The sequence below is a fragment of the Rhipicephalus microplus genome, chromosome 4 (assembly GCF_043290135.1).
Source record: "Rhipicephalus microplus isolate Deutch F79 chromosome 4, USDA_Rmic, whole genome shotgun sequence".
NCBI classification, from domain to species: Eukaryota; Metazoa; Arthropoda; class Arachnida; order Ixodida; family Ixodidae; genus Rhipicephalus; species Rhipicephalus microplus.
The window spans coordinates 107,204,591-107,232,060 of NC_134703.1; the positions used below are offsets into that span (position 1 = coordinate 107,204,591).

The following is a 27,470-nucleotide window of genomic DNA, read 5'->3' on the forward strand; positions in this document are numbered from 1 at the left end:
CTCATCCAGTTTCTCGTGTGTACCAGCGACGACCGCGTTATCTCGTATCTTCTTCCTCGTGGTAGTGTGGCGCGTCGCACGACCGTCGTCACGCACAGTCTGTACGGAGCTTGCCACCATCCTGCACACCGGTGTAAGCGGACCGTAGCACACGAGCGCACGCAACGTGGATACCTCCCCACAAGACCTGTTGATCACACCGAGAGATGGCACAGCGCAAGCTCAATTTCTCGGCCGGACCTTCGGCCGTGCCGCTCGAAGTGAGGACCTTTCAACAGTCGTGCATATCTGTGTGCGGGGCAAACTCCGTCAGTGAATTATGAGAAGGCTACGAATTAATTGTCCGTTGTCTTAACGATGCCGTCGATCTCTTTGGCAGGTGCTTCAAGTTGCGCAGGAAGAGATGCTGAATTATAAAGGATGTGGAGCCAGCGTCATGGGTCAGTTCATGATGGCAGTTTTTTTTAAAGTCGCGTGATTTGTGTTTTTATGGTCTAAATGCATTGTATGTGCTTTCAGTGAACGTTTCATACAGCATACACGTGTTACTTACAGATAGACTATTATTGTAATTTGATGTTTTCAGAAGAGATCATCTCTGAAGCTATTTCATTTTGGAATATTACATCTCATTCATAGCAGTGTTTCATATTTATTATGGCATTTGACATAATACTAAGCGATCATCTTTGACTGTAAAAAAAAAAAAATCTGGCCCATGATAAAGATTTTGTATAATGCAGCTAGCATCTATAGCATTACTGTTGAAATTTATGTGCGCCAGTGATGTAACGATGAAACGCATCTATTTTGCAGAATTGAGTCACCGCTCAGCCGAGTTTGCAGAGATAGTCGAGACTGCCGAAGCTGACCTGAGAGATCTGATGTAAGGCCTTCCAGGCTTTTTATCTTGTCCAAGTAGACAGACGACTTACGGACAATCTCTAGGAGAATTCCCCTTTACTTTTATCTTTATGTGAGGCACACTGTGGCAAACCTTGATAAAAATGTATTGCCTGCACTTCCCGCTTTGTCATGTGTTCAAGAATCTCACTGTGTCAAGTGAAGATAGTGTCCTTGTATGGAAAGTATGCACGGAGAAAGATATTTGCAAAAACCTCGCATGCTCATAACTGCTTATTTACATTACTTCTAGGAGCATTTGTTTGTGTGGTTTTTATTAACTAGAATTTCTGCCTCTCTTATTACCATTTGAGGGAGATGTATCTGAAGGCCAGTTCATATTTGAAATATGAGATGGTCTGGTGAAATATGAACTATGAACTGGTGAAATATAAACGTGTGAAATAATCTTGCATGTTTTCACATTTGGCAACTTCTTCAACATACCTTGCATTTGTACTTTCAGCTAATAGGGAGCTTTCTAGTAATATGCACTAAATTAGTGGGCGTAGCATTTGCGTATGGGTGCCATATGAGTATTCGAATATTTGTCCCTCGCAAACGCTTGCACACGCTCGAGTCACCGCAAAGAGGCTTTGCGGGCCGTACACTGTATCAAATTTTCGGCGGGTGGACCACAAACTCTATGTTATGACGCATGTGCAGTGACAGTAACCGCAACAAATAGTGTTTGTGTTCACTATTAGAAAACTCCCTAATTTTTCTCTTTAGAAGTGGAACCTCTTTGTTGCGATTAAAGACATAGTAGAAGCATTTTGATGTTTTCCACAACCACCATCAATCTAGTCTTCTGATACAGGTTTTGTGGTAAAGCTATGAACTGCGAAACTAATGCTCATATGTTTGCGTCCAACAAAACTTGCCGACATTGTTGACAGGTTAAGGCCGAAAGTGACATGTTTAAAAGCAATCCACCATTCAGCTGAGATGAATTTTTGCAAAAGACAATCTATCAATTTTTTTGGTTCCTGCTAAGGAACCAAAAATCGCATCTTGAGAAATGTGCATCTTAAACGAAAAATTGAAAGCTTGCCTATGTGATGTGCTTTTTCTTGAATTTATTTCTTTCTTTGAAGGGGTTTGAGAATCATGGTTAGTTTGAGCATGGTGTTTTGGTAGATTCCTTGCATGAACTGCAATTGCAAGCAGCCACGTGATGTCTGCAAGGGAACTCCAAATCTCTTTTTGAACGGACACTTTGTGCTCCTAAAGTGCAATTTTAGACATTTAACAGTTCTTGAAGAAAACTTTGATTTTCATTGCTAAGAAAGTAGACACACTCAGCTTGACAGAACAAAAGCAAAATATCTGTAATTTTTAGAAAAAAACAAACAAACAGAAACTTGTACTTTTCAAGTAGCATATTCTCTTAAGACATGATGGTCTGTTGCAACAATAAAGTGCAAGTTATGTGGTGTTACTACGATACCACGTTCCTGAGTACTATTGAGGATCTCTAGAAGAATGAATAGGACAAATATGAAAATAGCACAACACGGCATTACTCGTCTTACTCTGCTTTCTTAAAAAAAAATTTGATGGTCAGCACTGTGCTCTGCTGCCTGCTTGTTCACTCCAAAGCCGGTACTAGCTTACCTGACATTCGGTGCTTCTGAATGTTGCGTAAGTTCATGTAGTTGCATTTGTCATTGAAAGTGTCAGATGATCCCGGCTGCGGCGGCTGCATTTCCGATGGAGGCGGAAATGTTGTAGGCCCGTGTGCTCAGATTTGGGTGCACGTTAAAAAACCCCAGGTGGTCTAAATTTCCGGAGCCCTCCACTACGGTGTCTCTCATAATCATATAGTGGTTTTGGGACGTTAAACCCCACATATCAATCAATCAAAGTGTCAGATGATATGTGTATCTGGAGTTGCAGGAATGGAGACACATGCATGCATGAAATCCGGCATGTATATGAAGCGCATGCGGTGCTCAATGCAGGGGCATCCCTTCAAACTACAAAGTGATCTTCATGCAAGGTGGAGGCACAGGCCAGTTCAGTGCCATCCCGCTTAATCTGTGTCCGCATGGCAAAGAACAGAAGGCTGACTATGTTGTCACTGGCACTTGGTCGGCCAAGGCGGCCAAGGAGGCCGAAGCTCACATCCAGGTCAACAAGGTGCTTCCCAAAGTTGACAAGCACGTGGGTGAGTACAGTGAAAGTTTCACTTAAATTCATTTTTCATTTGTGCTGCACATTTAGTACAGAAGCTTGAGCTAGCTAGTTGGGATTCGTATGGGTAAATGTGTGCACTTCACGATGGTTGGATGACACAGTCAGATTCCTCTATAAGAGACAAATGGGTATACGAGACTTCGGTGTACCTACATTGAGTAAAAAAAGGCATACATGGTACACTGCTTATAAGAGACACCTCATATAAAATATAAGAATTGCTCCCTGGCGCTTATTTATAGAAAGGAGTTCTCCGGATGTCGATGAACTTTAGATAAAAAGAGTAGAAGGGACAGCCCCGTCCCTCTTGCATCTGTCTTGTCTACTACTGTTGTCTGTCATCTGAAGCTGATGAAGTGCACACTTTTACGAATGTACCTTTAATGTCCCGTTTATCAAGAAGGCTAGAAGTTTGGATGAGATGGTAATTATTTTCAAGCTGAGGACAGAGTGACAGAAGAGACTTTGTAGTGTTTATCAGCAATGTTTACATTGACGAGGTTATCCATGCTCAGAGAGATAAAAACAATGAAAAGTGCGTTATCAAGCAACAGGTGCAAAACAAGCACAATTGTAAAGGAGGGTAAGGAGAACAGTGGCTGTGTATATTTGCTTTCATGAGCCGCTTTATCTGAAAGGTACTTAGTCACACAGCACCACGATAAACGCTTTGCCCCGCATGAGATATGGTTCGTGAAGACAGCCTAACCAATAAAGCTGTCAGAATCTATTGTGTGGGAATGCAAGAAGAGTTCAGTGACCTGCGAAATACCAGCACTCAGATGGCAGGCAATTTTTTATTCGATAGCGCTGGGAATCAGGAGTTTTCTGTCACACCCAGCTTTCATATTTATGTGGTGTGGCAAATTGTGTGAGCCACCTCACCGGCACAGAGAGTGAAGTGACCAACATGTACGCGATCCATGTTGCAATGAGCTGCATGGGGGCAGTGACAAGAGAGCAAGACACACCTGTATTGGCTTTCTTTTGATATGTGTGGTTTAACGTTCCAAAACCATCATATGAATATGAGAGACTCAGTAGTGGAGGGCTCTGGAAATTTCGACCACCTGGGGTTCTTTAATGTGCACCCAAATCTGAGCACACAGGTCTACAGCATTTTAGCCTCCATCGAAAATGCTGTCGCCGCAGCAGAGATTCGATCCCGCAACCTGCGGGTCAGCAGCCGAGTACCTTAGCCACTAGACCACTGTGGCGGGGCTGTCGGCTTTCTTTTTTTCGCTTCTTCACTTGAATGCAAATGGAAACCAGAGCGAATGGAAACATGGACCAGCACAAAAGAGAGAAGCAAGAAATAGAGGCCAAGGCGGCCCTTGCTCACAATCAAATAAACACAGTTATTCCCAAGTTTGACTAGCACACGAGAGAGTACGATGAAAGTTTCCCTGAAATGCATTTGCATTTATGTATGTTACTCTCGAAAGAAGGCTAGAAGTATGGGTGGATCGCAGCAGTGGTACTGTGGTTATGGTGATCATCTGCTGATGCAAAGAGCATAGTTTCAATCCCAGGCACGGCGGTTGCATTTTGTTAGAGGGAAATGCTATATTTGGGGACAGCTTTCTCTGAAAGCGCGATCAATGTTACAGAGCCAAACCACGTTGTTCGGATAGTTTCGCTGCACAGTAGTCCAACAAAATAATTATTTGCTGTACATAACGAGCATTCATAAAATGTACAGATCATATTTTTTCCCTCAAATGGATAACACCTCAAAATTATTTGGTACACTGTGTGAGATAGCATCATTGTTTACATTTCTGGGTTTTGTTTTGTTGCACTTTTTTTTTTGTTCTGGCATCGCATATGTTCTATTCAAAGAAAAAAAAAGCACAGCCGCCTCGTCGACAGTGCCTTTTTCTTCTGGTAGCTTGCCGCCTTAATCGCTGCATAGATTTTTCAAGTCGTTTGAGAACCAAATGCTGCCAAAACAAACAAAGCAAGCAGTTGCAATGTGTTTGCCCAAATGAGACTGGTGCATCCGCGACTCTCCGTTGTTTTCACATTTTGTTAGTGCAATTAACCAGCTTAGCGGCGTAAGCGAGCATAATGTTGCACGTCTCAAGGTGGAGGCTCTGAGCGGTACCCTGGTTAGAAGCACATGAAGCGAAGGGGAAGCTTCGCCAGTATGCCTGCATGCTCAGTGACTGTGGATCAACACTTAACCATGGAGCGCATGCAAAAAAATTAACTGTAGAAAACACATAGCTGTCATGCCAAAACTGAAACCAAAACCAGTTTATCAGAGACTACCTTAGCGTATTAACACATAGCAGTTAGCGTCACCCCCTGTAGCTTTCACTCCATTGCCATAAAAAGCTGTCCCCGGGTGTAGAGGCCCGCGTGCTATGTGACGTTGATGCACGTTTAAGAACCCCAGATGGTCGAAATTTCCAGGGCATTCCACCGCAGTGTGCCTCAATATTATATCGTGGTTGCGGCATGTGAATCTCCACTTACTATTTTATTACTAGAAGTATGTGCAAGTTGGTAGTGCATGGCAATCTGAGAACAGCGTGACAAAAGGCACATGGCAGCCAATTCCAGCTCTGTTTAATGGCAATGGAAAGGCTATATATTGAGGTGTGCACAGAAATGAGCACCAACACTCAAAAGTGCCTTATTAAACTACATGTACAAAATATTTCTTCAAGGGCCACATGTTGACAGTTCTGTGAAACCTTTGCCTTTTTTTTCTCTTTTGATGATCTATCTTTAGAGCTCTATCAACAGTAAATACATACACTCTTACCTATGGAGCTTTCAAATGCAGCCTTAAATTGACTAGAGGAATTTATAACCCACTGTAATTCGTGCAAAGCACAATACAGTTTTGGGCTTTTTTGTGCTTGCTAGCTGGTCTATGTCTGTGGCATGAAGGACAAGGGGCATAGAAATAGAAACAAACGGGAATTTATAACCATTGCTTATTGTGCAAGTCTTGTCCCTCTTCTGCTTAGTACTTTTCTTTTCTGCCAAAGATGGTTAGAAAATAGATTTTTATTCTGATGGAGGCAAGCAGGGAAGGTTTCTTTGTTGACTATTGTTTAGTTTTATACTCGCGTATAGCTGCATTGTTTCATTGTGTTAGCAATGAAGAAGTGGACATGCATGTGCTAATATTAAAATGTTCAGGCTGCACAGTCTAACACCGTTACGAAAAGAAAGAGCAGAAATAGGGGCAGGTTGAGTATAGTACATGGTCTTGTGCCATCGCACTGTAACATACGTGAACACCCGCCGCGATTCCATACTTGTTATGGTGCTCGACTGCCGACCTGCAGTTCGCGGGATCGAATCCTGCCCATGGCAGCCACATTTTCAGTAGAGGCAAAAATGCTCGAGGCCCATATACTTTGACATAGGCGCACATTAAAGAACCCCACATGGTCATAATTTCCAAAGCACACCACTATGACATCTCATAATGATAATGTGGTTTTGGGACGTTAAGCCCCATCAATTATTATACGTTCTTGAACAGACTGGACATGCCACATATAGTATGAAACGTAAACTTGTACCTTTTATCTGTTATACACATATATGTATGACAAAACCTTCCAAAATATGTTAATTTACGCTTAATGCTGTGGTGTGTCCATCTCGTCTAATTACGTTACAGCAGGATTACTGAGAACTACTCGGATAAATTTACGGTGTTTATGGATGTCGTGTCTGTAAGCATGGCATCACCTAGAAATATCCCTGCATGTACCAAAGTTAGTACAACTAGCACACCACTGGAGGTTTCTAGATTGTGTTTCGGAATTTTTTAGTCGCCTATCACAGCGTGAGGCGGCAGCAGTGAAATCATCATTGCATGAAGCTTTGGACGTGAAGGTGTTGAGATAAAAGATTTTGTTTTGTGCAGGCATTCCACCGCAGAGTGAGTGGAAATGCAGCCCAGATGCAGCCTACCTCTACTATTGTGACAACGAAACCATTCATGGTGGGTCTGCTTCTGTTTGCATTTTAAACTGTGCACGAAAATAAAAGAAAACCATTACAAAAGCCTTGTTTTTTTTTTAACTACAAGTCTGGCTTCATTAAGCTTCAGAGTCTATATGCATGTATAATATATAGATATGGAGTAAAATATGTTCAATGCAGTTTCCTTGTTGCAGATTACTTTCGTGTCAATGTGCATTACCTGCGTTACTTTTGAGCATCTCTGAAATTTGCTTAGTCAGAAAATGTTCTTCCACAACAGCTTAACTTGGGGGATATTCATCCCTGATACAGACCAGATACATAAAGATACATAAACGTGGTTTAATCATATCATAAATGTGAGCTGTCCCAGAAATTGTCACAGATGTGATTTTTGTCATTGTGTTACCTCGGACAACACGAAATGTTTCCTGTATTTAAAACTAACCTATAATATCACACTTTCACACTTTAAACCTTTCTTTTGGTAAAGAAAAAAAGCAATTTAGACAATACAAACATAGCAACAAGGTTATTTTCTCAATTTACACGAAGGCATTGCCTCCAAAGCCCATTAGTGATACTTAATCAAACAAACGAAAAAAATCATTTTACCACTTGTGACTTACTGACCGTTAATAACGTACACGAAAAGTGATATGTCCATAATATATGCCAAAAGGATGCTATTAAAGGGCCAGTGAACAGGCTCAGACATTTTTTTCCACCCACCAGACAAGCTCACCAATTCATACCCTACACAGAAGTGAGCACATTAGTCAAATGTTAGTGCTGCACGTCGTGCAGACCCTCCATTTCAAAAAGCAGTTCCCACGCCTGACCAATCCCCTCGTACGCGCAGTGACACAAGCATGCCCATGAGCAACTTCACAAACCTCTGAGTACGTCGATTGATTATTTGCCCCAGGAAACAGCATCTTGGCCCTGTGATGATGCAATTTTGGTCGCGCAGTCCAGATTTTCATTTTCCTCTCCTGCCCTTTGCTATTTTGTAGAGCTCGAGACTACAGGGAGCAACATTATTGTCAGAAAAAAAGGCCTCAAGATAAAGAGGCATCTCTCTACTCAACAGCTAGGAGAAGGGTGTTCTTCGGGCTGCACTTTCTCTCTGCACCACTATGACGTGTGCTTATTTGTGGGAAGCCCTGCTTGGTCGTAGGCTGTGCGCCAGGGATGTATCGCTGACACCATGTCACCTCGCCGAAGTCGGCGAAGTCGTGACGAAAGGCTGCGCCTGCCCCTCCCTATGACGGAGAAGGGTAGCAAGGCCGAGCGACAATTTTAAACCAGCTAAAACGGTTGTTTAATCGGTGTGCCGGTGTAATTTGCTTATTACAGCATGTATTTACAAAATTCTTGTGGCAGTATGTTGAGCTAACAAATGCGCACGTATTTATCTTCATTGCAATTTTTGGACCTTGGGGTTGTTTATTGGCCCTTACATTGAAAAAAAAAAGTTGGTTGGTGCATTGTGGCAATTGATTGCTGCTGTTTATGACAGAAAACAGTGTGTGCTATTGTACGCAATTTTTTGTCAGTTTGTCAACGTGTGGGTTACTGACAAACACTTCTTTCTGTGTACATAACAGGTGTTGAGTTCAACTTCGTCCCCGACAGTGGGTCAGTGCCCTTGGTGTGTGACATGTCTTCGAACATATTGACAAGACCGGTTGATGTGTCAAAGGTGCGTGCGTGGCTTTGAAATTATTTGCAGCATTAACGATATATAAGTTCATGAAAGCTGCAGTTATATTCAGTAAAGAATGATAGTGGTTGTTTAGAAAATTATGCCAATTTCTGCAGCTAATAAAGAAGTGCGGTACTGCGTACCTAGCTCCTTCGCCTTTGATACTGGGATAGAGGGCATGCGAATGCCTTCTTGCAAATGTGAGCCAAAGTGTGTGGCTTTTTTTGGCACTTCCATTTTCGCAATTTATTGAATCGCCTTCATTGATAAAATGACATAAGGCGGCTACTGTGATTGTGCACTGTTCACGGCGCTCTGCTATTTGGGGGTGCTAACACCACCTGTAAAGTTCTTTGCGCCGCGGGGCGCAAGTGTCTCACACAAAAGCCGTATTTTTGGGGTCACAACTATTGAGCAGCAGGTGGCGTTGTGTTCGTGAGCGTTGATCACCACTATCATCATCATGGTTAGATCGGTAGCGTCGGCGGTGGCCCCCGGCAGCAAGCCTTGGTGGCAGCAGGAGAGAATTGAGCGAGGCTTTTCTGCGGGTGGGCCGAGCGGTTGTCTCTCGTGCTGGGCCAGTGAGAACGGCACCGCGGGTCGTTCCTGGCGGGCCCGCGGGTGAATCGAGCGTTGGCGAAGCCGCCTTGTGTGTGTTCTTGTGTTTTTCATGTTGTTGAGTGTTGTGTAATATTGTGTAAGGCTGTTTTAGAGAGTTGATCCCAATTGATGTTATAATAATTCGACTGACGATCTCGTCGTTCTAAAGCTGTTAAATAAATGTGTATTGTTTGGTTCGTTGCGGCCGCGTCTACTGTGTCCGTTCACTCCAAGAGCGCGGTGCTCGCTCGCCATTTCGAGACCCCACAGCTACTGAACTGAAAGACGTGGGTTTGATGTTGGTTGCAGCGCTTGCATTTTGATGGAGACAAAATTCTGAACACTCATGTACTGTGCAATATCACTGCACTGAAAAAACCCAGACAGTCTAAATTATGTGGAGCCCTTTGCTGTGACACGCCTCATAATATTGTGGATTTGGCACACAAACTTTGTAAAATGATTAAGGTGACATAAAAAGGAGTGAACAGCAGTGGAGGAGTGTACAGGGAACGGAAATTAGGTCACAAGGGGTAAGAGAGAGGTGCTTGTTGTCTACACCTGACTGGTTGGTTATAAAATACCCGACATCATGCTCGAGGTTCTTGGTGTGGTCAGCAAAGTGCCAACCCACCATGCGGCTTCAATTACTGTAGCAAAACAGAAGAAAAGTCGGAAAAAAGATATGGGGCTTGGCATCAACAGGAGGAACGTCAACAATGAGGAGAGATATTGCACCAATGTTTACTGTAAAGTTGAAATATAGTAGACATGGCAAATAGAACCTGTACTCATTCGTGAATGCAACGTGCTATTGGTTTTCTAACTAGTAGCCAAATTCAAGTGTTTAATGGCTTTATTTGTCATTGGTTATGGAAGTGAATTATTTATGTATAATTTACATATATCAAGACAGTTACGGGCTACTTTTGGTTTTAGGACCACCATTGATGCCTGCAGAATAAGCTAATGGGAGATTGAGTATTGCTTCAAATAACAGTTTGTATCTATTGTTGATATGTGATACGCTGTTAAACTAGCCTTGAAGAGAGTTTAAAATCATTGCCAAGCTTTTGTTTCCATGTGCTTTCGTTAGGTCCCCAGGTCTTTTGAGTTTCCGGAAATGAGTGTTGCAACAGCTTGTTTATGACGACTAAATTTTTTGAGCTATGAGTACATATTTTACCCAGTGTTTGGGTTCCTTGTCTTCCAGTACGGAGTCATCTTTGCGGGTGCCCAAAAGAACCTTGGCATGGCTGGTGTCACTGTAGTCATTATCCGAGAAGACCTGATCACCTCACCAGCAGTCCACTGTCCAAGCGTGCTCAGTTACAAGATCAACGCTGAGAACAAGTCCTTATACAACACGCCCCCCACATATGCGTGAGTATAATGAGTACATTGCAGCATACATAACCTTTTTGCAGCGAAAATTATGACCCAAGGCGTGAAAAGATCAGAACTACACGTTTGTATATGCTAAGTTGAGCACCTTGGGGAAGGTCGTGTTATAAGTGTTTTTCGCCACCAAGAACAGGGTTATGCCACATTGCACACTGTTAAGGATCTCAGACATCATTGTAGATCAAGGTAAAATTAGCATATTTTCTTTCAATCAAAGACTAAAGACTTCTTTCATTCCTTTTTTTCTCTTTCTTGCATAGGATAATTTTTTCATATGCCTGTAAACTTCTTAATATGTTGTCACTCAATGCTCCAACATCCTTGGCTATGTATCCCATGTCATATCCCAGCCAGTGAAGGATTTGGAGCAATTTTTTTAGCAAGGAAAAACCTGTTTTAGAGTAGATTCGAAGGAGAAGAAACTGCATTTTGGAGCAGGTTTAGAGAAGACAAAACAGGATTTAGAATCACTTGCAACAGGACATGTCTAAATTTTCGCTGAATATTTCTATTAGTGTGCACACAGCAAACACTGCTGCAGTCAAAACAAGGTGACAAAGCCAGCAGTGAGAGAGCAGCCATTAATCAAGGTCTTAGTACAAACGAGTGTCACACCCTGGTTTCACAACACTGCACAAGATGTGTGCTGAAGTGAAGCATTAGTGACTTGGCAAGCATACGCGTATGGTTTGTGCGATTGACAATTGTCTAAGGTCATTGCAAAAAGAACAAATCGTAGCCAGAAAACCAGCAGTATAACAATTTAAGAAAGAAGCCGAAGAAATTTGTTGGGACTTTCTTTGAAATAACCTGTAGATATAGTGCCTTTAATAATCGCCACAACTCACTAAGACTAACGTTCCATTGTACTAAAAAAAACCTTTAGAGGCATCAATACTGAATGGCATTCTCCCCTTGACTTTCGAAAACTTTGGTTTGAGCACTCACTTCTGGTATTCCAAATACTTAGAAAAAGTATTCTAAAAGAATCTAAAAGAAGTACAGCGGAACTTCAATTATACGCCCCCCCCCCCCCCCCCCACTCCGGTTTCCTGATGACCTGCATTTTATGACGAATCGGTTTAGTCCCGGCAAAATCCCCATAGAAACAATGTATGGAAAACCTTGGTTATACGACACAGTTTTATGCTGACTCCGCATGTTACAATGACTTTCAGATTCTGTCGGAAAAAAACAAAGCACCTTTACTCAAATCACATCTGGACCAAATATTCACGAGCGTAAAATATGAACTTGTGTACTTCAAGGAGGACTACAGGAAAAGTAGTCATCTTCATCGAATGGAAAATTTATTCTTCCGGAAGTTTATGCACTTCTACATATGCCTCAATTGCGTGCATACGTATCTGGGGTCATTACCTAGTCAAGTTCTATCCACATAGAGTAGGTTCAACTGACCAAAAAACTGATATTTTCACATTTTTGGTCCGTGTAAACATTTCCTGGTCGACATACGGCAGATCTCCTGCCTCTGTCACACTCGCAGTCACTAGTTTGCGCACGCATAAGGACACGACGCAGCTGTTTTCAACTTGCAAAATTACTTTCACTTGACGTCAATGTTCATAGCAACAGTAAGCAACACTAGGTGCACTTCATGAGGCAACAAATCACAAGGCGCACAGCTCAGTCACGCATGAACGCATCGTACATAAACTCATTGTTCATCGCCATTATGCGATAGCGATGGCACTGCGTCTGACTATTTTGATAGAAGGCTCACGGCAACACTGTTTCGGTTTCATTTTCAGGCGCAGGTAATTTTGGAACTTTATTTATCGGTAGAAAGATGTGCATTGAATTTAATTGCCTTAAGGCTAAAAATAAAGATTCGCTCGGACGTCCTTCAACTAATTATTGCTGCCATTACCTACCACTGGCAATACTAATTCAATCTACCCTCTTTGCAGAGGCTTATTCAGGCACTTTGTACCCGTTTTTCGGGCATGGCTGACTGTGGTGGTCAATAATCTTAGTTTTTGGATTATACGACGCTTGGGTTATACGAAGGTTTTGCGTGGTCCCCTAAAGGTTGTATAATCGGGGTTCCACTGTAATACTGGTACAATATAAACTCTCACGAATGGGTAGGGGTCAGTGGTTAATCCACGCATAAAGGGGAGGGATTCTTCTCTACAAGGCAGCATTGAAGAAGACAAGTATGCTTGTTGAAACATTGCCTTCTGCTGCAACGCTTCGTGTTAACGCATTTTTTGCTTTAATGAGCTCTCAAAGTGTGATTGGTGGTTATGAGTGCCTGGGTGAATTACACAGTTGTGGAATTACTCTGGCATCCCGCAAACAGGCCAGATGATAGAGGACAGCTGGTTATTCCTGCCAGTAAACGCGCACGAGTGGGACCAATCAACACGACTGAAAGAAAGGTCCGATGAGCCGGCCCATCTCTGTTGCTCAGAGGGCACATGTGATAAAATCCGTACGCGTGTTAGACCAGTTTTCAAATGCTCAAGCAGAGAGGGAACGCACCACCTGTCTTTAATGAAGTAGAAGCGGTGTGGAGAGGGCACGAACTCGAGCAGCAACTGTGAACTTTGATTCTAAAGGTGTGGTCGCGATGGTTGGTGCGTGCGCTATCTTGACAGCCATCAGCGGTCGGCTAGTATACCTGTGCTTCACTCTCAATGCAAAGATATTGTGCTAAATTGGTATCTCACCATAGAACGACTGTCTTCTCTTACATTAGGGCATTCTGGAGTTAAGCGATATCAGATCCCATAGAGCTACCCTTCAGCTTTTCTTTGTATAACATTACAATTTGTTTTTACCGCATTCATTGCTTGCCCTCGCGGTGAAACTGTTCTTTTTTTCGATTGACTGCAACATTGGATGTTGTAACTGCATTCAGGGTACGCATTAGGGCACGTGTTCTTTATCTGTGGCTGACCACACAGCCCAGTGTCTACCTTGGTGTGCCATAGAGGTACATTAGTTTCGGAATCGAGACGCACAACAAGCACTTCTACGGGCGCGAGCAGCAGTTGCACCACATCGTAAGAGACATACTCTACGTGGGTCTTTAGGCTTAGCACAATTAGGAGGCATTGACATCTTTTTTTGCAAAACATTGAAAAAACTTTCGCACAACCGAATTTTCATTCACGTTAAGACGCCAGCGTGCAGTGCCGCAGCAGTTGCCACTTGGTCGTGGTGGCTACGTTGGGGTACGCAGAGTGACTCGCGAATTTAAAAAATCACTTTTGTAAATGTTATCGCCAGTTTCCTATCAAGTGAGAGAGACTATCAACTGCATGTTAAACTTTAAACAACGATGGCTCATGTGGTGGCACCAAGATTTTGGTTAGGTTGAATATAATTACAAAAAGCGCATCACTGGAATGGATTGAGTTAAAGGGCTTTGGTAGCATCATCGAAAAGCTTCAGTAATGTTTGTTGCGGCCAAGACTATCTTTGTCCATTATTGATCTACTGCCATGTAAACAGGCGGACTAGTGAACTTCGGCGCAGTTGGCGCAAGCTGTACTTGAATGTGTGCTGCTAAGCACAGGAATATGGAATTATTGCAAAATGGTGCAATTGGTGCAGTTGGACCAACACTGCATACATGATTTGTTTGAACTGCTTCATTGAGATGACAAGCTGAGTTTATTCGTACTATGAATCGAAGAAGGGCTTTCTTGCAACAGAGAGTTCAGTTTGAGTTAAAATATTTTGTGATATGACTGCGTGTAAAAGTTGGGTATCACGGTACTTGCTTTTTGGTCATTCATGCGCAGCATCTACATCCTGGGCCTGGTTCTCAAGTGGATCAAGCGCAATGGCGGTGTGGAAGGCATGGCAAAGCGATCAGCAGAAAAGTCCAGGCTTATATATGAACTGTTTGACAAGTCTAATGGCTTCTACGTGTATGTATTTCATTTCAAGGAATTTTTTTTTCAGTCACATTTACATGTTGCTTTACTGCCTTGATGCCAATTTAAAGTAGTGAAGTATTTGTATTCCCATGCTGATAGCATGAAGTTACGAAGGCAACTCGTAGAAATTTCTTGGAAACAAAGCTTTCAGTTGACCAGGAAAAATTACCTTGATCTGAGGTTTGAAACTGGAATCGGTGCGCTTTTCTGGAGCAAATGCTATTCTAGCAGATCACAGAGTGAGGGCAAGTTAATTAGGAAATTGAAGCACAGATATGCTGACAATGGTTCAAAAGATGCCTGCATAATGAAAGGTACACCTGCAAGCTACCACATCAATGAAAAGTTTCTAAGTTCAAACCACAGACCAGGATTGAGCTTTTCATTGACAGGGAAGCTCTTCCAATGTGAAAGAACTTGGATCTATGCTTCTACGATACCCACCTGTGTAGTGCAAATTTTGGACAAGAGATGGTGCTAAGTTATAATAATAATAATAATATAAGAGCTAGGTAATATAATATAAGAGTTGTGGGTAGCGTGAGCACATTCAGGCAAACAGCACTACATTTTACATTGAAATTTTACTACTGACAGCCCATTGATAGTAACTTTGCACGGATGCTTTTGTTTGTACTGCATTTATTTTAATCGAGCGGTCGAACAAGAGATATCTTGAGCTGGAGTCTAAAACATCCTTTGTTTGACCACTAGTGATTATGTTTCTGCATTTCGCTGTTATGATGCCATGTTTCATTTATCTGCCATTAAGCTGTGAGAGTGCAAGGTTTCACTGCAGGCTGCTCCTCTTGCAGCTTAAACTTTGTGATGAACTATTGACGCTGCTTGGTTTCTTTTGTGCTACAGGTGCAACGTGGATCGTGCGCATCGAAGTCGTGTTAACATTCCATTCCGAATAGGGGGAACTCAAGGGGACGAGGAGCTTGAAAAACTCTTCCTCAAGGAGGCTGCCAAGAGAAACATGATTCAACTGAAGGGACACAGGTAAGAGTGTGCTAGTAATTGGAATTTTACGGCCATTCTTTCATGTTTTCTCTTCAGTTTAGACCCTTCCCTGAAGTGGAGGAACTATACTCCAATACAGCTTTAGTAGTTCGCAGCATTGTCTCCTGCATGCACGAAGGCGTGCAAAAATGGGCACGCACTTTTGACTGATGTCATGAACTGGATGTCCGGTGACTCCGCCCTCTGCGAACACTGCCGAGTGAACGAGCGAGACTTATTGTTTTACTGCGAAGGGGATTGGCGGTCGTGCTTCAGTCATGGGGGTGGGGCCTCTCCGGACTTCTTAAGTTGCATCCAATTATAATTGTTAGGTATATCTGATGTAATATCACAGAAAGAAAAAAAAGCTTTCAGAACCATCTGGATTCTCATGATATTTGAAGGAATCTATCTGGCTATCTATAATATGGACCACTGAAGATAATAAAAGATGGAAGTCTCAGGTAGGCCATGAAGACATCAGTTTTTCTACGTATTTTAGGAAACTCTCCTAATTGTCACCTTTGGCACATTGGAGCTCTAATCACAACTTAATCATCTGTGTCAGAAACCGGCTACATATTAGGGAAATGGGTATTTATTTATTATTATTATTTTTTAAATGTATGCCTGCTAGTGCAGTTTTATGTGGTGGCCACACGAAAACACTGTTCATAGTATACATACCTCGATAGAAAGCTTGGTTTCGTAGAAGCAAGGTTTTCCACATTGCGAATTCCAGGAAAGAAAAGGGGCACTGAATTTGAAATTATACCAATCATTTCACTTGGGTAGTCATGTATAGGTGCATTTGAACTGCAAAGTCACGTCTCATGTCAACGGTTATCAAGCATGATGCGAGGAAATGAAGAACAAGTAAATATACACGTTGTTTTGCACTATATTGTAAAAAAAACGCCAGGTCTGCGCGAAACGTGCAGCACCGTCACAGCGAAAGGTGAAGAAGCGGCCTTTCAGAGCCTTTTTTAAACACTCTTAGGGTAATTTTACAAGAACACTTGCAGGGTAACCACTACGCCATAAATCATGCGTAATCTTTGTGTAGTAGGGAGGCATTCACGATGCCATCCTTTGTCATTCTTCAGAGAAGTATGATTCATTCATTCTTCAGGCAGTTTGTGCAGTTTTTCCTTTTATTCTGTGGCTGACGGTGATGAAGAATTCTGCCTGAAGCTTTTGTAATGGGTCGGAGCATTCGACAACCCACTTGTTACGCGATTCACATTGCGTGACACCTGACTGTTCCTTTCCTATTCTAAAACGCTTTATTACTAATATTAACGCGATTCCTTTCCCGACATTACGCCTGCCTAAGGCCAGTTTGCAAAAAAGTTTCCAGCACTGGCAAGGCCAGGGTTCGAATCCCATTGTCTCCTTAATGCTTTTTATTTACTACTTAGCCTTTTTTTCTTATTTTCCGCGATAGTGGTTACGAACACCAGTGCCGGCGGACAACTATGGCGCATGAGACCCTTGTTGTCATCTCATAACAGCTTTCACTGTAAAGAGGCCAGGTATCACACCGCTTTTGGAAGAACATGGGGGGTGGTGCTGTCGCTACAGTTTTCGTATTCCAAAAAAAAAAAAAATCTTAACACCCTAGGTACAGTTATGTAACATATTATATGCTTTTTCTAGCATATAATATGAGCTTCAAGACTAGCCATTGTGCGTGCTAGCTCTTTAGTTGTAGTGGCAGTTTGCTAATGCTTGAAAAACTTTAAAAATGTCCTAATTGTGTTGACGAGCAGCATGGAGTGGCTATGCCTTTCGATGCTTGCAGGCAGTACCTGAAATTACAGGAGAAAAGGCCTCAGTAAGGCTTTACACAGGGGCCAAAGCTACACTCTGAACCTTGCACTGTCCAGTCCTAAGCTTGTTAACACGTAGGCTGCACAAAACGTTCTCAACCTTAGTCTGTGTCATTCTTTCACTACCTGATACACTTGGCGACAATTTATCTTGGCAGTGGAGCGAAGGCCAAAGAGACGGGGCTTCGGCAATTTGATGATGCTCTACTGGTATGGCAGTTTGCGGCAGATGTTGGTTTTGCTCACTTGAATTGTTAACGCTTTAATAAAACATATATGTACACGAATAATGTAAATGGGAGACACATTTTGATAGTTGATTGTACATTTTAGTGTCGTATTAGTATGAGTATATTTTTCTTGGAGAACTGAGCCACGCATTTGTGGCCGCACACTGACCCTCCATGTCAGGAATGTTTATTTTGGAAAGCGGGTGTGCTAAAAAGGTGGTCTTGTCTGAGAAATGGAAGAAAAGGCATTCTTGCAGCGTGAGCAATAACTGTGATGTTTTGCTTACGATTTTTCACAATTGTTCAAGTCTCATAATGAATAAAGCAGTATTTACTTCATCAAGGCAAATGGGAAAATTATGAGTGAACTTAAATAGTATTATTTTTGGCTTGGTAATAGGCATACATTTCATTTCGGCAGCTTCTACAATACTGCCAAGAAAAGTTGTCGCCGAGTATAGTAACTCTGACAATCACTTAGAGGAGGTTCCCGATGTACTCCAGATGTTTGTCGCAGAAAGTGCAATAGGGATGATAACAGCATTTTTTGTTGCTTGTTAGCATCACTAATGTATCTGGATGAGGAGCGAGTTCAACAATGGACTTCTGCATACTATCAGTTCTAACAGAGTTGTGAAGAGCTAGTACTATCACTTGGAAGGCATCACTTTCCCAGCAGTTGATTACAGCTTATGGTTAAAGTTACGTCACATGTTATTTATTGCATGTCAGGGTAAAAGCAAAAGAGCAACCACATTGGATGAGCCAAAGTTGTTTATGCTTTAGCAATGACGTATAAAAAAATCTGGGAACATGTTGCTGCCATGTTAAACCATCACCTCTCATGCACTGCCGAGTTACTGAGAAGCAGAGTGTGCACAGGTCCTTGAAAACCCTTGAAATTGAAAATTTCGTTTTCAAGGCCCTGAAAGTCCTGGAATTTCATTTCAGTCCTTGAAGAACCTTGAATATTGGGAATTTTCACAGAGTTCAATTTTTTATGACTCAAAATTCACGGCAGCCGAGTGTAATACTGGGAAAACTTCATTGCTTATCGTGTTTCGTGACAACGCGATCTCGAAATCGGGCACGGTCAAACAGCCTGTATTATATTGGAGAGATTGAGGTATGCGTGCTTGGTTTGGCTTCGGTTGGCCATAAGCCATAAGCTTATGGCCACAATGAGGCTACAGCATCTTGAGCTCTCCAGAAATTAGAAAAGTTGTGCGAATGTGCTTATTGCAGTTACTGTTAGTGTTTAAAATTTGTTATTTTTACTTCACATTTAGTGGTACCCTTCAGCACGCTGCTAATAAAAAAAAAGATGCATCGCACTCACTAGCATCAGCTGCTAGCCTAATGCAGTTCATCAGCCTGCAAAAGACTGTGAAGGTCAGGACTGATAAACTATCATTGATCAGCATTAAGACGCAAATAGAAAAAAGGACTCAAAGACTTGCTCCGAGCTCATAACTTCTAGTCTAGTGAAACTGTGCAACAAGCGAACTAAATGTCTTTTGTTTTGTGCAATAAAATTTGTCGTGAACTACAATCGTGCTCCTTAAATTAAAATTTCTTGAAAAGTCCTTGAACAGTCCTTGAATTTTTTTTCTCGGAAACCTGTACCAACCCTGGGGACGAAATCGTTTAAAAAATTGAGGCTTCAGTTCACCATATCACAAAACTTGTCTGCAATGATGTTGCATTAGCTCCCATGCATTTCAAAGCAGATGTGAAGGCATTGCCGACATCATAAAGGGGCTTGATTTGTCGACCTACCTCAGTTCTACAAATCTATAAGCATTTACTGATAATGTCTGCTAGAAAGCTAAATCCATTCTGTGTTTGAGACAGCTGCTTTGATTATTTAGTTGTGCCTTTTACACTCTTACATGTAACCACAAGCATAATCTTGACACATTCGCAGTGTTTCTAACTGTTGCATTCATTTTTCATTCCAGATCAGTTGGTGGCATTCGGGCATCCGTGTTTAATGCCATGAGCGTGGAAGCGCTCACACCGTTCTTGGAGTTCTCGAGAGAGTTCGAAAAGCAGCACCACAAGTAGCCTTCGCATTCCACCCATTTCATAGAATACACCCGACAGTGGAGTCACATTGCCCAGACTTTTTTTAGGGTGGCTGCCAGTGACTATTGCTTTGAGCCCTCATGACACAGCTGCACACATCGTGTATTCCTGCTGCATGCATTTTACAGTTTATACAGACAAGAAGTTTATTAAGCAGTGTCTTGCACTTGTCTTCCATAGTGACCTTTAAGCACTTCACTCTACAGTCGCCGACCGATTTTTCGGACCTGGCGGGGACCGAAAAAAAGTACGAAAAATCGAACAGTCCGAAAAATTCGTTTTTGCCAAAAATCTAAAGTTTATTGCATCAGGCAGGTTTAAAAAAGTCCTTGATGCTGCCTTGCCTCAAACTACGCTTGGAGGCAATTTGGTTTGCCCGTATTTGCGCAAAGGTGACATCGTCGCTGTAAACGCTCGACAAAATTGTCACCGCGTTGGCGATCTCCGACGGCTGCGGGCGGTCGTCGTTGTCATCCGACGACAACGACGACCGCCATCCGGCGTTGACCGTCATCCAGCGACATCTAGCTGCGAACGTCCACTCTCTATTAGCTTGATTATGGCAGCTTTCTTCTCCATCGTCAGGGTCGTATACTTCCCACGCTTCTTCACACCACCTGGCTCCCGCGATGGCACAGATAGCGGAGCCATGGCACCGAAAACACAAAATTCAATGCCGCAGATAGCCGCTGCGAAGCACACAACGTCTCGACGCTACGCGACACAACACGTGCAGAATGGCGACTGAAAAAAGCTGCAACGACAATAAAAGAATCCTTCTTTCGCCTCGTCCCCGTGCGATGTGATGACGATAGTGCTGACCGAAGACGAAAAAACGGCATCCATCACCGCGTCTTTTAAAAAGCAAACACGGCCTCCGAAACTTAAAATATGGCGTGCGCATTCCAATCTCGGAGGCAGGAAAGGCATCTGAAGACCAAGCTTAGCCAAGCCGACGAAAAATCCAACATGGCGGCGTTCACAATGGCTTGGGGCGTGGCACAAAACGAGCGATTTAGTCCGAAAAATCGAACTTTCAAGGGCAAATTCGCCCGAAAAATCGGTCGAAACAATGCATTAGCTCTATGGGATCCCTGACGGTGCATTTATGAAGTCCGGAATATCCAACAAGTCCGAATTTTTGGAGTCCGGAAAATCGGTCGGCGACTGTATTTCATCCCCTACAACATGAAGTACATGTGAAGGTCTTTTCCTGTGACAGTTTTCTCAGTGCATTAGCAATAAGTGAATAAATTTTCTACTCGATTTTGAGACTGCTGTTTTTCAAGCTACAGATAGTATGACACTTTTTCTCTGGTGCTCCTGTAGACAACCAAGAATGTTGAATGTTGTATTATTATTTTTTTCACTTCTAAATGTACAATACATGTAGTAGACAGACATTTGACTCTGCACTCAGGAATGCTGGAGCCCAAAATTAAAAAAAAAAAAAAAACATCGATCTATTGTAAACGTAAGATACAGGTGATTTTCTGGCTCATCACACTCTTCATTATAGTTAACACAGCTCCAGCATTACCCTGTTATGATGCTTTATCCATTCTAATCAAAAAGCTCTACTGGAAGCATTTCCAAAGCCCCAAAATGCTTCCTTGATGCCAAAAACTGAGTCGCAGCAGGTTATTAAAATGGTGACTCGTTTGTTCACTTCGTTTTGGTCTAATTTCATGATGGCAATGCTGTCTTCGATTCAATAAATATCTGAACAAACCTGTCATTACTCACTCTACATGTGGAACGTAGAAATGAACTGTGAATATCATGAAACAATATATATGGTATGCCTATATATGTCTGTACATGTATCAAGAGTGCAATAGTTTAATGTGTTGCTAGACAAAAGCCACTCCCCATACTATCTTTCAAAGGACTCAAATGTTCCACTCATGTTATATAAGTTGGACCTTTGAAACTGTTTTTCCCATTTAGAAATTTTTGAGAATTTGCAAGTGCTGCTGTACCCACCCTGTATTTTGATAATGCATTTTTGTGTGCCAAGTAAACGCCCAGATTTATTAAAAAAAGATGGGCGAAGTTCTAGTATTATAGTTCCTTGCGATCTTTAGATTTTTGCTCAAGCAGTGGATAAGGTTTTAGGGGCGAAGCACCTCTTAGTCTAACCTTGTCATACGTCACGCGTAATCGAGAGAAGAGACGAGAAAGAAAAGAAGGCAGTATCTCCGGAACAGTGTAGTAGACAGCACTGTCTCATAGAAGTATATGCAAACTGCAGTTAAGTGTGGATATTCTATATGGCGCTGTACCTCTACTCTCAGATTGGCTGCTGCGCGGGTTGTGCCTGGGTACGCGGAGAACGAGAACCTCCCTCAGCCTACTATATAGCCGCTGTATACGGCAAATCGTTGGTGGGACATGGATGAAGCAAAGCGGCGGGTGCATTGAAGATGCTTGCACTCGAATTTCTTGGCTCGCATCTTGTTGATGTTACCCGTGCGCTGTCTGCATTCTCGAACGCGATCGGACGCATGCACAGATGGACGAATCGACAGATGGACGCTTCGCCCCACTCATCATTCACTCCGTGGATATGCTGTGATTTTTTTTTTTACATTGCATCCAGTATTGGTAATGAAATCTAGCACTGGGGCAACACAAAAAGCAAAAAAAAAAATAGTTTTAGAATGTTCTACATTGCTCAACTGCAATGTAAATATTTTATACAGAAAGGCAAAAAATCATGCCGCACAGACTCTCTAAAAGGACTTGAGGGACAATTCCAATTTGTTACTATGCATAAGCAACTTCAGCAAACTGCTTTGCAAAACCATTATTTCAATAATTCAGATTTGAATGCGGCTTCTCTTTGACTGATTAGTGGATGCTACTTTGGCTTCCTAGCTTATCTACTGCTCTGTGAAAAGCAGTTTTGTAGTTCACTAAATGCTGCTCTCGTAAGTGCAAACTGTTCATCACATCAAAAAGCTGTCACAAAAAAGCTGTAATGAGGCTCAACTTCTCAGTGCATTTCGGCATTAATCTTCCCAGTGCATGTCTTTAGTAACAAAGGTAACCAATTAAAACCTTTAGAACGACAGTAAATGCAACACTGAATTCTAAACTTGCTTTAAAGATAAGTTAATGCCAGTAAACACGCAAGCATTTCAATACATGTAACACCAGTAGCAGCTAAACTGTGCAATCTAAACAACGATATAGCCACTTCCAAAGCTTTCAAGTTGACCCAAGCTCATTCAAAGTCCGAGTAAAACAAGCTTCACTTGAAATACATATAATCAATGCCCAAGTTGTCACTATGAAGAAACTAAAAACGGTGTACGCCTAACAAGTCCTCAAGCAGTAGCAGATAACAAAAAGAAATTCACATCCTGTAGGAGAACCTCAAAAAAACCTGCAATACAATATTCAATGCAGTTTAGTGTGCTGCATATCTGGTAAGTGCAGCTAACTACCACTGAATGCCCACCCTGCTATGGCAGTGGAGCCTGATGCAATTTATTATAGTAACTTCTTGAAAAATCATTGTGGCCTGCTTAATCGTTGGGACAGCACAGAATATTAGTGTGAAAATAATTGTCATGCATCTGTGACAGAAAAGAAAAGGTTTTTAATGACAAAATGCAAGCACATGTTCCATTTAAATAACACAACTGATAGATGATCCCCCACCAGGCATGTAGTAGTTTATTCCACCACCACCTTGCATGCAATAATGAACCTGCACAATTAGTAAGCATCAACTACCCTGTTAATGAAGCAAACGGTAAGCAGATTTTTAAACTTTGGATACGTTACTAAATTTTGCACTGCATGTCTGCACTAGATAATTGTCAAGTACCTTACATTGCACTTTCAGAAAGACGTACCTTGATGTGTGCACATGTGTCATTAACATCACTGTAATAGTTGCATAGATATGGTAGATTACGGTACTTTCTTTAACATGGTTAAAAATCTGCTTCCCAGAAAGAGAATAAATTGCTATTTCGGCTCAAACATCCAATCTCGAATGGGCAGTTAGATGTAAAGAGAAAGCATTGATGCATTGCAAAGTAACAGGGGACACAACGGGCAACTAGGAGCAACCTAGAAATATAATAACACTCATTCAGACAAAATTAAAAATATATATATCATGACCAACGAACTGTAATGCAGGATTATATAGGACAAAGACAGTGCTTCCTGCAGAAAGATCACTGCTACGCCCTTTCTCTGAGATCGACTTTCTTGTTCCGTCTGCATCACTGCAATAAGCCGACTAGCTGCAGAAGTTCTCGCTTCTAACTAAAACTAAGAACAGCAACTAAAAAGAAATTCAAAATGCGCCCTTTGCCTTTAGCACTTCGTCCAGAGCATCCTCCATCGGTTTGTTGGTGCCACGGAGTCCATGCACAACTTTCTCGGCCCACTCAAAATATTCCTGCACTCTGGTGCGGCTCCAGCCTACTGGCGTGCACCGTTGGAGGTCTCGCAAGTTGTACAGTTTGTCGGCGAGCTTCACAAGTTTCGCCTCTCGGCTGCAGCCGGGCGCATGTTCGATCTGCAGCTGTTTGCGGACTTGTTTCGGCAGGCTCTTGTCATCCGTCACTTCCTCCACAATGGAGCGCACTTTGCTGCCAAAGTGTCGCTCTATCTCCTCAAACGTGGTATCTGTGTCTTCAACCGTGTCGTGCAAGATGGCAGCCTAGTAAGGTGAGGGAGCAAAGAAGTAATATCGGAGGGTTGACTATGTTAAAAAGCTCAGCAGCAAAAAATGTTGCTGGAGCACCTAATAGCCAAGATAACATTGCTGCAATAATGTTCAACTGTTGCTTAGATTACTGTTTAATTACGTAAAGCACTCATCATAGCAGAAAACAGAAGTGAAAGTAACCAGTCAAGGTGCGCAGAGCTATAGCTTCAGTGCGAGATTAATTATCAACTAAGTCGACAGAAGGACACCATAACACAACTTCATATTTAGCAATTTAGGATACTAGACATCTTATACATGTAGAGATATTCACTACAATAGATATGTTGAATCGAGTGACTTGCACATTTCGTTCGTGCTTCCATGCAAGTCATTTTATAGCAGCAAAATTTTTTTTAATCACGCTCTACACACTTTTGAATAACTATACTCGCAAACAACTTTTCTTGGCAATAAAGGAAAAGCTACAGGGGAGGAGCTAGTGCACATGTACTCCCCCTCGAAGTAGTCCAGTTCAGCTCATGTTTTGAATATATGACTGTGTTAGAATAATACCATCGCATACAATTTACTATTTCCGTTTAGACAGCCATTTGTGAGTGTGTGTCACTAGCTCCTTGGGCTTGTCATCAAAATAGCAGGAGGACAATGCGTGCTCACCTAACAACGAAGATGCCATTTTGACTGTGAGACATTTTATGGCAGTGGAGTAGTACACAATACACTGATGCAATTTAACTGTATCCCCAAAATGAAAACAAAGTCCGTTTATTTATTTATTATATGAGGCTTTACAGAGGGAAGGGTGTAATCAATAAATGTTTTAAAGTGTAAAAGCTGATAATGGTTTTATTATACAAGATGATCCAACTAACTTTTACCAAATCTCTACTTTCATTAGCTGTCCTCATCTGTACGGTACAAACTTTTGGCAAAAAAGCAAACTGTATGTTCAAACCGGTGAGGGACACAGTGAAGATGACAGATATATGGCACTGAAATAATTCTTATGAGTGCGTCTCAAAAAAAAAAAAAAAAATCGAGACATTAGCAACTTTCGGTGATAGCTGACTGTTTGACATCAAAGAGTGAACAGCAGCATGCAACATAGTGTGTAAAGAAGTAAATGTACTATTAGGGCAATTAACTATGAACACAGGCATTATATTGGTAGCGCTTCTTTTCTGAACAGCCCTCTGCTATTCTTTTACAACATGAGGCTCAATCAACTCGCCAGTCGTTTGGATGGTTCACAGTGGAGGAGATGTGCAAACTGCTACAAGTCTTAGGGATGTTTCACTGTCCACATAAGTTGCAAAATAGAAAACTCTTTGCTAATTCTATTCGTCTGTAGCACCTGCAGATGGTACAGCAATGTTCATGCTTTCTTAGCTTGCCAAAGCATCTATGGAGAAGTAAACAATGGTGTAATTACTCTGTCCGGAACCCCGAGATTTTAAAATTGTCAAGTAAAAGAAAAAAACTTGTCAGCAAAAAATGTATATTCTGTAAAGAGAGAACCGAAAGATAGGAAAAAGCGAGGACGGGGCGCCAGACGGGCTATATTTCTAGAGCTAATGCATTGGTAATAGTATTAAATTTGTCATGATATAGTCCAGCAAATTGTTCTTCCACAAACTTTACTTGAAATGGCATGCTGACGCCAAGAATGATATGGGCAGCACTAACAGTGCCACTGCCAGCCAAATCAATTCAGCAAGACAATGATTTCTTTCATAGTGCCATGGTTCTGCATTTCAATTAAGTTGCATGAAAGATGGTGTTTAGAAGTACATGGAAAACCTTTAGAAAAAGAACGACATAGGTTTGCACCGAATATTCACTTCTGCTAAAGGTAATACGTGTTTCTACTTAAGTGAAGTTGTTAGCTAAAATAGCAATACACCACAAGACACAGTGGAGAATGTAATTTTCTAATCTTAAAGAAAGCAACATGACAATGGCTTATTTTTCCGAACTTTAAACATTCCGTATAAGTAATGTGCAGAAACTAATTATAAAAATTATAATGACTTTTAATATTGCTCCACACCATCTGCTAGGTCATTCGTGTTTGATCATTAGAAAAATTATTTCGTACCGTGTGATTCGCAATGAAGTTCCACTTCCTAGCTTCAGTAAATAAGTGTGTATACCTTACATTACACGATACTTCATACGATGTATCCTAATACAGATACAAGATATACCCAAAGAGCGTATAACAAGATGTCTGCCTCTTAAGACAGCCCAGCCTCATCATTAAGTTAGACAGCTGACCATGGAGGAAGGAAACAACTGCAAACAAACGCGCCGTGTGGCCATGCCCTCTCCCCTCATCCCTTCCTCCGTGCAGCTGACAAACAAGTGACGAATAATCGCTAATTCACGAATGACTGCCACCTACCTGCAACGTTGCAATATCGTAGATGTTCGCTTCGTGAGTAAGAATTCTGGCTACACCTGTACAGAAAGCAGGGGGAACGCATCACCGATAACGTTACGTGAAACTTGCAAGTCTCTGAAGTTTACAGGACCGGTGTTCACACTACACTCACCAATCGGATGATTGATGTAAGGGGTTGCGTCTTCGTCTTTCCTGCGCTGTCTCCTGTGCTTTGTAGCAGCAAAGTTAACGGTTTCAATCAGTGTCTTTGCTATCTCTTCCTCCATTGTGTGTCCGTGTCCAGCACTCGCACACCGCTGAAAGAACGTCGTATCTGTCGAGTCAGTGCCGCTTTTCCTCATTACACTGCATGCTTGTCCTTTCTATGAACTGCAGCTTGACGTCTACGCACCACCCTCAACAAAGCAACACTCGTGTCTTTCCAAACTTCGCCCCTGACAACCGATCGAAAGAAGTTCGGGCAAGTTCGCTCGCGTACGATAACGCCACAAAACACTCACGCTCGCCCGCTTGCGCGCGGCGCGCGTCGC

At 42.1% G+C, this 27,470-nt stretch overlaps 2 protein-coding genes across 2 annotated transcripts; one reads left to right on the forward strand and one right to left on the reverse strand.

The window, feature by feature from the left end:
- LOC119172239 (phosphoserine aminotransferase) lies at positions 1-19,996 on the forward strand. Its single transcript, XM_037423273.2, has 10 exons — positions 1-260; positions 380-440; positions 817-886; positions 2,868-3,073; positions 6,998-7,075; positions 8,667-8,761; positions 10,578-10,747; positions 14,545-14,673; positions 15,550-15,687; positions 19,711-19,996. The coding sequence occupies exons 1-10, from the start codon at positions 207-209 to the stop codon at positions 19,814-19,816; spliced, it is 1,107 nt and encodes a 368-aa protein (XP_037279170.2). The 5' UTR covers positions 1-206; the 3' UTR covers positions 19,817-19,996.
- Mesh1 (Metazoan SpoT homolog-1) lies at positions 17,345-27,470 on the reverse strand. Its single transcript, XM_037423275.2, has 4 exons — positions 27,092-27,470; positions 26,941-26,996; positions 24,174-24,524; positions 17,345-17,498 (listed from the first exon to the last, which is right to left on the reverse strand). Exons 1-4 carry the CDS (start codon positions 27,279-27,281, stop codon positions 17,412-17,414), a joined length of 684 nt encoding a protein of 227 aa, XP_037279172.2. The 5' UTR covers positions 27,282-27,470; the 3' UTR covers positions 17,345-17,411.

Bases quoted from the DNA above. Each gene is read 5' to 3' on its own strand.
- Mesh1 (XM_037423275.2), bottom strand. From the start codon at position 27,281: ATGAGGAAAAGCGGCACTGACTCGACAGATACGACGTTCTTTCAGCGG. The intron at 26,997-27,091 runs GTGAGTGTAGTG...CTTTCTGTACAG, and splicing joins TTACATCAATCATCCGATTG to GTGTAGCCAGAATTCTTACT. The intron at 17,499-24,173 runs GCAAAGGGCGCA...CTGTAATTTCAG, and splicing joins CTCTGGACGAAGTGCTAAAG to GTACTGCCTGCAAGCATCGA.
- LOC119172239 (XM_037423273.2), top strand. From the start codon at position 207: ATGGCACAGCGCAAGCTCAATTTCTCGGCCGGACCTTCGGCCGTGCCG. The intron at 8,762-10,577 runs GTGCGTGCGTGG...CTTGTCTTCCAG, and splicing joins GACCGGTTGATGTGTCAAAG to TACGGAGTCATCTTTGCGGG. The intron at 15,688-19,710 runs GTAAGAGTGTGC...TTTTCATTCCAG, and splicing joins ATTCAACTGAAGGGACACAG to ATCAGTTGGTGGCATTCGGG.